Source organism: Phytophthora cinnamomi (genome assembly GCF_018691715.1).
Source record: "Phytophthora cinnamomi strain GKB4 chromosome Unknown Contig19, whole genome shotgun sequence".
Lineage (NCBI taxonomy): Eukaryota > Oomycota > Peronosporomycetes > Peronosporales > Peronosporaceae > Phytophthora > Phytophthora cinnamomi.
In genome coordinates, this window is record NW_027150952.1 from 1126689 (window position 1) to 1136122 (window position 9434).

The window sequence follows — 9434 nt, forward strand, 5'->3', positions numbered from 1 at the left end:
TATATTTCGATTTCCGGTATCATCAACATATTTCCCACAGTCTTCTAGCTCAGTTAGTAAGGATTGGAATGTGTCCATCCATCGAATATTTTTCATCAAATGCGACATTGCGTCGCCTTTCACTGGCTTGTGCTGAGCGTTTCTAAAATATAGGGGTTTGTTATGAGTTGGCTCACCTAGGTAGTAAGTCAGGTGGATCTTCGAACTTTTATCCGAATTAACAATCGGGCGTAATCTTACTATTATCTTCACTTGATTATCAGCAAGCTTCCTCTAATAATCCGTGGGCATGGTTTCAGCTTCAAGTTCTGGGATAGCAAGCTCTTTGTCCATGTATTCATCTTTACCGGTTTTAACACCTGGTCGTTCATCGATGAGATCATCTGTTAATTCATAAGGTTTAGCAACTTTCTCGTTAGCCATATCAGCATTTGATAATAAGCTAAGTCCTTTCTTCTTCACAATGGTCAAGAACCGTTCGAGCGTAGCAGACCAATTTACAATTTTTTGCACAGCGGGGTGATGCTTGTTAGAATCTATACCAAACACGTAGGTCCTAAAATGGCTGTCAATCCATAGATATCCACCCGAATACACCTTACCATCTCTAAGAATAGGAGTTATGCGTTTTTGTAGGTTGTTAGCCTCTAACATAGCTTTATCCTCAATGATAAACCATGTCAGCTTGTATTTAGCCTCATCATCATCAAGTTTTGTCGAAGTCGATTTATTTAAATATGTCAATGTAAGCCGTGGATCTTTTAGCGCTTTATCGAGATCTTCAATATCATCTACCCCCCTTCTCTTTCTATCTGATCGCGGTTGGGGAGGCCGACGGTGTTGGCCGATCGAACGCTCTTCGAGCGTTCTTTTATCTTCAGCGCGCATGACACCAAGTTCATCAATCGAATTGCTTTCACCATCGTAGAGAATATCTCGTATTTTAACCTCGGTAGCGACCCAATCGATTGAGCCATAACTTTTAATTTTTTTGCCACTCTTTACCGATCGAAGAGATCCATTTTCCCGAATGACACGTTTTCTATCGTCTTTACCATCCATCTTAACTGGGTTGATTCCAATGGTCGCCCAGTTTGGATTAGCTTTGTAGAATGCTTTAATCCAATTTCTTGACGCAACTTGATCTTCATGATCTCGAATGACCGCGGTTTCTCAGGTCTCGATCCATGCATCAGCGGTATCAGGCTTAACACCGGCCGATCTATCCATCACATTTGGCTTAGCTGTAGACCCCATATGTGCTACAGATGGTTTAGCAACTGCTTCAGCGTCAGCCATGTCTGGTCTGGCAGTAGTTTCAGCATCAACCATAATAGGCACTTTCAGTTGATCAGTATTGATTCCAACCGATGATAACTCAGGTATTTTTTGGGAGGATTTTGTGAATCATCTTGATTTTCAGTTACTACTGAAGGCTTTTTTAAATCACCATCTCCAGCTTGATCATTCGAGTCCTGAGTGGCCCGCTTGTCAAGTGAGATGGTTTTGCCTGCGTCCGATGCCCATGATGCTTCCGCGTACATCTGTAGAGCTGCATATTTCTGTCTCACATGGAGCTTCGTCCGCTCGAGTAAATCGATACGCTTTAGCTCGCGTTGAACAAGGGATGCAAATGGTGGAAACATGTCGAATGCTATTAGATTGAAAATCGAAGGGTTGAAGACCTGAGGTTGACATCTCTAAGCTCTGCTCTACATGTGGCAACCGATATTATTTATAAAATCGCTTCTTATATTCTATAGTTTCAGGTACTTCGTCTGGAGTGTCCCAAAGTCGCATTGTGAATTTATGAACAATTGTGTTGCGCTTCTCGAGTAGGCTTATATAAGCTTCTTGACATTCATCGATTGGTAGCCCAAATATGTCCTCGACTTTGACTTTATAAATGGGATCGCAGCATAGGTAGCGGTACGGGCGTGTTGAGTCTAACTGCTGAAGTCGATACTTGATGTAGTCAAGGCGGTGGATATCACTGAGCATCGTATTCATTTTATTGAGTTTGTCTGCGTAGAAACGCATCCTCTGATGCATTTTCTTGAGTTCCTTCTTATACATTTGGATCTTGTAATCGTTCGAGTGTTGAGTACAGAATCCACAAGCGAGAGGCTCTCTTGAGTATGGTTTATTGGAAAGGGTGATCGCGATGCAAGGCATGTTGAACTTATGTATACATATAGTATAGTTAAGAAAATTATGGATATTGAGTATATTGACTACGATCCGCTGTCCGCTTACATGTATGATAATAGCAAGGTCGTTGAAGAGGCTGAGGAGCTTAGTAAGCAAGCATAAGTCTAAGAAAAAAAATAGATCAGAGGATTATTGAGATGCCTAAGCCAATGCCAGCATGCTTACCTGATCTAGCTTCGATTACCTTGTGAAAAGAGCCTTAACAGAGAGACCAACGAAGTTGGTCGATCGAACCCTTTCAGGGCTCTCTCCGCACTTGGCGGGGTCGTGAGGCGAGGGTGTCCGTAGACCCCTGAGGGATCTTCGATCCTCTTCCTCACCGTCGGTGATGTAAGTTTGTTCCAATTTACTGCTTCGATTCTTATTGATCAATCTCAGATTGTCTTGGGGATCCCACGAGTCGGGCTCGTTTCCTACCCATTTAATTAGATATTTGTACTTTCCATTCTTATTTTTTTATGTTCCAAGATCTTTTCAGCTTCAAGAATATCACCTCTGTTGATTGTAGGATCAGTTGTCTGGAGCTGGACAAGTTTCAGATCGTTTGGTTGCTTGTAGAGAGTATGACCATTTTTTGATCAAATCTGAACCCGATAGCCATCAATTCCTACAATCGTATAGACAGCTTTACTCCATCGAACCGCTTCCTTATCAAACGTTTGCTTCTTTAATCGATATAAGACGTTTGACCCTATTTCAAATTCATTTTCAAGCTTTGTAGCTTTCGTTTGATTATGGATAAGGTCAGACTCCATTACCGTACTTTTAGCCTCGTTTGGAGTCATACCGATTGATCGATGGAACGTAGTATTGGAGTTGTCGATAACATCATCAATAAGCTTGTGTGTTAGCCTTTTCGGAGACATTTTAGTTAGTCTCTGCTTGATAGTTCTGTTGGATCTCTCGATTTTACCCAAAGTACCATGATCACCCGGTTCGTTATTGTAGTGATCAATGGCTTTTGACTTAAATAAGTCTTGAGCTTGCTTGTTCATGAATTCGCCGCCATTGTCAGTCGTGATAATATTAACCTTATGACTTCGAATTAATGCTTGGATAGCTACTAAAATTTTAGGCGCTGTCTTATTGGATAATAGCTTAGCATACCCCAGTCGAGAGTTAATGTTAACGGCTGTCAAAATTGGGCGTTTCTCCCAGAAAGGAAGATCCATTTGCCAAGAATTGGGATTGTACGAAGCTATTTTAACACCATCGAAGCGATTATTTTGCTCTTGAAATCGTTGAAGATCAACCTGACTGGCGTACCAACCTTTGACGTTTCTAATAGTAATTTTTGGATTTATGTCTTTAGATTTCTCATACAGAGCTTGAGCACCTATGAAACCAGTTTTAGGATCATACTATAACTTCGATACTAGCTTGTCCATAACCGCCTGCATATACATATGCTAATAAAAAAAGTATGTTTTCCTCCCAGAAGCATATCTTAGATGTCAAGCGGTGTGGTAGTTATACCATCCGGAAGTACTCGACGCTTATCGTAGTTGTATGATAGATCCGTTTTCGTCTGAGTATAGGTGATGATCGATTTGGACTCCTTACTGATACGAAACCCCTTGTTAGTACTCTGTAGGGTGATGCGAATCTCGAACTACCGGTTCGAATCCATTGGGGTTCAGCACATTTTCATTGCGACCACGTCCTTGCTGCACACCCTTAGCTGAAACTTTCACCTTATACTCAGCGTCCGGTAGATAGCAGATATAGTTCTCGGATGATAGTGATACCATAGCATCACCAGACCACTCACCCTTGAACAATCCGGGGATTCGGCGATCAAATTTGGCCACATCTGAGTTGTAGTCGCGTGGAAACCAATCGTATTTGTGTTGCTTGAAGTGTTCGCGTAGGCTTGGTTTGATACACTGTTGGAATGGATTTTCACAGCTGAACGCAATGTAGGCTGAGTCAGTGTCCATTTCCTGGTATTGGAAATTTGATCGATCGAAGTAGAAGTCGATGCAGTCATAGTAGAACTGACGCATGCGTAATTTGGCGAGCTGATAGATGGCGATCGACAAATTGATTGGGTTCATGTTCTTGAGGCGGCGTTTCTTCATAGTAATTTCACACGCATCATTAAGCTCCTCAAGCCCATGGAATGTGAAGTGATTTTGTTCTTGATGGCTTTATCGTTAGACTCGTACTTGACCACCTTGCGCTTGCTCATATCCATACCAGATCGACCAAAAGCACTGTTTACTACAAGCTTCATCATCTCAGCAATCATAGCCTTCGACTTATCAGCATCACCCTCTCGTCTGGCTTTGGATACAGCCTCCATAAATGGTTCAAACGCTTTGTGGGAGCTTGCCTTGATGAAGCTATATGTTTGAGTAATTTCCATACATGATATAGGTACCACTTGAGCAAAGGCGTGTATATTCATATTTTCTCACCAAAGTAGCTACCAATCAATTTGCGAGCGGGCTTAGCACGACGCTGCTTGCGCGACTCATTATACTCATACATATGCTTGCCAATAATACCCTCGGAAGTGCAGTCAATCAGAATATACTTGAAGATTGGAGTCATCTCACTGAGATACTGTTTCAAGTGCTCTGGGGTACGAATATGACACTCCAGGAATCCAAGGATTTTGTCTGATTTAATGTCATCAATGATACCATCATACGCTTCGATTGTACTCAAACGTGCGCATGGTATTTCATTAACAAGAGCCCAACGATATAGAGCATTGGCATCATATCCAATAATCTTCTTACAAATCTTACTGCCTCGAATCTTGGTTTCGTTTCGCTTAGCATATCTGTTGAAAATGATCAAAGGTCCTCCAGCGATGTTCGCTTTCATCTTAGCGTAAATGGCCTTTTCCTCCCTATCAATCGAGAACACAAGTCGATCTAAGTTGAACTCGATTAATTTTTTGTAGCAAAAGCCCTTGAACGACATGTTCTTTCGAGCGGTGTTGCATGAAACGCAGCTGATCAAGACATTTCCGTTGATATGACCAAGCTTGTTGTTGATTCTATCAGCAGAGGCAGTGTCGCTAGTTAAGGGGATATAGCATAGAGCGCAAAGGTACTTTTGTTGATTTAGCAAGGTATCAAGGTGCTCCAACGTCATACCAAACTCACCCTTTGCAGTCGCATCCTGACTCTTGTAGCCACTCATCCGCTTTGCTGGGAAGATAAATGCTTTGGCAGGCTTCTTGCTGGGATACTGGAGATTGGTGAAGCAAGTCTGGTACATAACTTTCTCCGATAAACCAGGTAGCGACACACCATCTGTGAACATATCCAGATCAAAACCTTTCAACAATTCACGCTGAGCTTTGATAGCCTTGATGAACGAGACTACATCGAGATTATTGTACCAAATAAGGAGATCCTTGATCGTAGTCATCACATAGTGTTCCCAGACGAATTGGGCGCGCTTGTAGTCGTCATCACTAATGCTCGTACCACGAAGTTCGCTACCAAAAGCTGATTTTCGAGGAATTGTATTCTCACTTAGTACCCTAAATGATTTGATATACTCATACGAAAACAGCCCCTTACCAAGACCACAAACACATCTGATTTTATCATCGCATTTGCATCCGCCCAGATATGTTGTGAGGTATTTATCATAACTGGTACCAGCAGGTACGTAGTTGCTAATATCGAGCATTTTCATGTCCGATGTTGCGATACACAAGTAGCTTGGGTTTTAATTACAGATTTAATGTTGTCGGTACCGATGACAGCAAATAGATCCTTCTTGATTAAATTGATATCATAGCGACCACTATTGAAGCCAAATACTGGTACTTGATGAAGCTGCTGCTTGATTTTCCTGTAATCACATTGCTGCTTCCCGAAACCGATACGACTGTGGAAATCGAAGAAGCTGGTTTACTTACCTTCCTGAATCCAGCTATCCACATCCTTCGTCGTATAGGTTTTACCAAGAGAGACTCCAGGAGTCTCCATACCCGTCAGAACATGTGCATCGATAATTTTCTCAAGAGCGGCTGATACTTAGCAATATTGTACTGTTGGATCTTCACCGACACCTCACCAATGTACTTGAACATATCCGCAAGCAATGCCTTTGGATCATCATTAACAAAGCAACGTACATCCTCGGTTAAACTATCCGCTACCGAAACCGATACGGGGATATGCTCGTTTGTGAAGACAGTACTCTCCTCGTGTTGGACTGCTGTCGGCTTTAAGATTGCTTCGAAGTCGTAAACCATGAAATGGTCGATGTATTGGTCAACATTCTTGATTGAGTACTTCGTAAGCAATGATCTAATAGCGTTCGGGGCTGGCTTATATATGGTTGATTGAGCTGGGAAGCTTTCAATATTTACTCGCTCACATTGGTTCTTAGAGTGGTTCTTAAGGTTGATGGAGCTAACAAGTACCATATCACACTTCGCGCATTGGTACTTGCTCTGGAGCATATCAACATTCTTGATGTAGTGGGCATGATTCTCGTATGATAGAATGTTCATAGTGTCGTAATCCTTGTCCGATCGATGAATGCATTCCACTTTACCAGTACCCTCATCCATCGCGAAAACGTTGATAGATAGTTTGAAGCATTCCTCTACTTCATCGAGCTGGAGGAGATCAATAGGCTTAAACATGCTAAATAGCCCCAGAGAGCAGGTGATACCATTGAAAGAGCAATAACGCTTGAAAGCTTCCTTTACATGTGCCTGAATTCTGCGAGGATCCTTCTTAGGGTCCTGCACCAAGTACCAGGCAACGTAATGGAAGACGCATTTGTTGTTGGTCTCCGGGAAGTTGATTACGTGCTTGTTTTCACGAATAACTGGAGGGATGATCGCTTCACTATCTCCCAGAGCATGGTTGCGGTGGTAGATGCAAATCTTAAAGCCGGTAATCTCTTTGAGCTTGTATCCAGAACTGGGGTAGTTCAGCTTGTTTGCCAACTCCATCGATCGGATCTCAGAAATTATTTTCGTACGGATGTCCGATTTGCTGTTGATAGCAATAGGTGCGTTGAATACGTATGTATTTCCAATATTTGGGTGGAAGTAGCGCGTTTCACCATCATCGGTTAGACTAACAAGGTCGTAGCCGAGGGCAATATTCACCTTGAAGGAGCTCTTTTGTCTATCAAGAACGTTCTCGAGCTTCTCGTAGAACTCGCTAGACTGAATCACCTCATATAGGTGAGCTTCCATGTGGTTTCCGTTGTAGAAGCGGTATTTTGGGTCCGCCTTGAACTCAAGAGACATGTGCTTCTTGAGCTCGGCGACAGAGACATTGTACTGCTTCGCAATCAACGTCTGATTATTGGGACGCGATAGGTTGCTAACATACACCATCTTCCCCGTGCGACCACGAACCTTCACTCGATAGATAGTACCCCATCGAATAGCTCGAATATTTAATCGTTTGATTCCTTCAAGCTCGTATGCGAATATCGTTATATATCCGTGTCTATATTTTTCCATGGGGCTGACTTTATAAAATTTAGATCTTGTATCAGGATCAATCGACTTTATATATCAGTCATGTCTATATCAGTATTGACTTTTTTATGTGAGAGAAAATAATTAATTAACTAAGTTCGGTTTTCTCAGTAAATTCGCTTTGGTTAGGTTCGACCTTAGGCTTTCATTTGCGATCTCGAATATTCTCTCGATTCTTGTCGTCGTAGCCTTTTTGATAAGCTAAGCGAGCTTCGCGCGTGCGCTCGTAATAGCGCTTCTGCGCTGCGTTAATGCGCTCTTTGCGAACCTGGTATTGCTCAGGGCCGTTCTTAACGGAGCGGGTGTCCGGTAGGCTCGGTAGGCCGGGGTAGGCTGCGCACCGGCTCTGTGCAGCAGTCGGGACTACCTCGAGGGAATTTTCGATCACGGATCGGTAGGCTCCCTACGCCCTACGCGAGGGGGGGGGGGCGCTGTCCGCGGTAGGCTGCCCAGATTCAGACTCCCCATCCAAATGGATCGCCCTCGAGAGTTGCTGCGCACCATTGTCTAGCCCAGCGCGAGCTCCTTTGAATAATCTTCTCTAATGGCAAGCGCCTGCGTCGCTGCAGCGACACACACGACAATGCCATTAATCTCGTGATCACTGGACGTACTGCTCCATTCCTCGTCGTCCGAATCGACTAGCTGAGGGAACATACGTAGTATCTGCCACAGGGGGTTTAAGGCGTTTTGTGAATAGACAATTTCTCGGACACAGGTACAGTCTGGTACAGCGGCCAACCGCCCTACACTCCGTCATTCTTAACGACGACGCGCAGAGTGGTACTCTCTACGCCCCACCACCCTCCCAGCCTACCGCTCCGATAAGACGGCCGTCAGGAGAATACGCCATGTTACTATATTACTAACTTTATATTTGTCAGAAATGAAAATAATAAGGGGAGGTAAAAGCCGCATTTATTACCTGCTAATGAGCTGTAGTAAAGCTACATGTATGGATTTGGAATGGTCTCAATCACAACCTTATCACACGGCGGGGGCCTGGTGTTCATTTCGCGGTCGCGGAGGTCTAGGAATCGACGTTGCGCATCCAGATAGGCTCGCTCATGGTTGTTCGCGTTTGTGGCAGCCTCAATACTCACCATGAAAGCTTTGGATTTTTTTGCCTCAACCTCCTTCGTTTTCCCCCAACTCTCCAACTCAGCATCCTTTAGCAACGAAGCGGACTTGTCTTTCGCAACCTTCAACTTCTCCTGCACCCCCTTAACCGATGCTTCGGCTTTCTCCATCAGCTCATTCCCCTTTGCCACTGCTTGCTGGATCATCTCCTCGGCTTCCTTGTACACCCGCTGAACTTCTTCTTCCACCGCGGTTGCCTTTTCGCGAGCTACCCTCTCTTTCTTTTTCGCATGACGTTTAGCTTCTTCAAGCTGTGGTTCGCTACGTTGAAGCCTTTCCATATGTTCCTGCAGCGTTTGGTCCATCTTGATACGTAGGTTTGAGCTTGTGTTGGTTGAATGCGGAATGAAAGCGCGCAGCATGTACAGCAGCGCTGAGCCCAAGCTACGTGGATCTTTCCTGAAGGGTCAGGTGTCTGAAGGGTCGGGTGAACGTTAACGGATTCGATGCTATATGTGATGCTCGGGGGTGTGGAGGAGGCCTCCTTCGCACCAGAGGGTGGTTAGCGGTTGTATCTAAGGAAAAGTGTATGTTGGTGTAGAACGTTCCAGGATCGTTCTTGTTGGTAAATTACGGTTAGAAAAAAAACGCCGGGGTAATATTCTAA

The 9434-nt window shown here is 43.8% G+C and overlaps 1 protein-coding gene across 1 annotated transcript; it reads right to left on the reverse strand.

Moving 5' to 3' along the window:
• Positions 1–8634: 8634 nt before the first annotated feature.
• Positions 8635–9132, reverse strand: IUM83_13099 (uncharacterized protein; the record flags this gene model as incomplete). The annotated part of the gene is made up of 1 exon (XM_067937758.1): positions 8635–9132. The coding sequence occupies one exon, from the start codon at positions 9130–9132 to the stop codon at positions 8635–8637; it is 498 nt and encodes a 165-aa protein (XP_067795716.1).
• Positions 9133–9434: the final 302 nt, after the last annotated feature.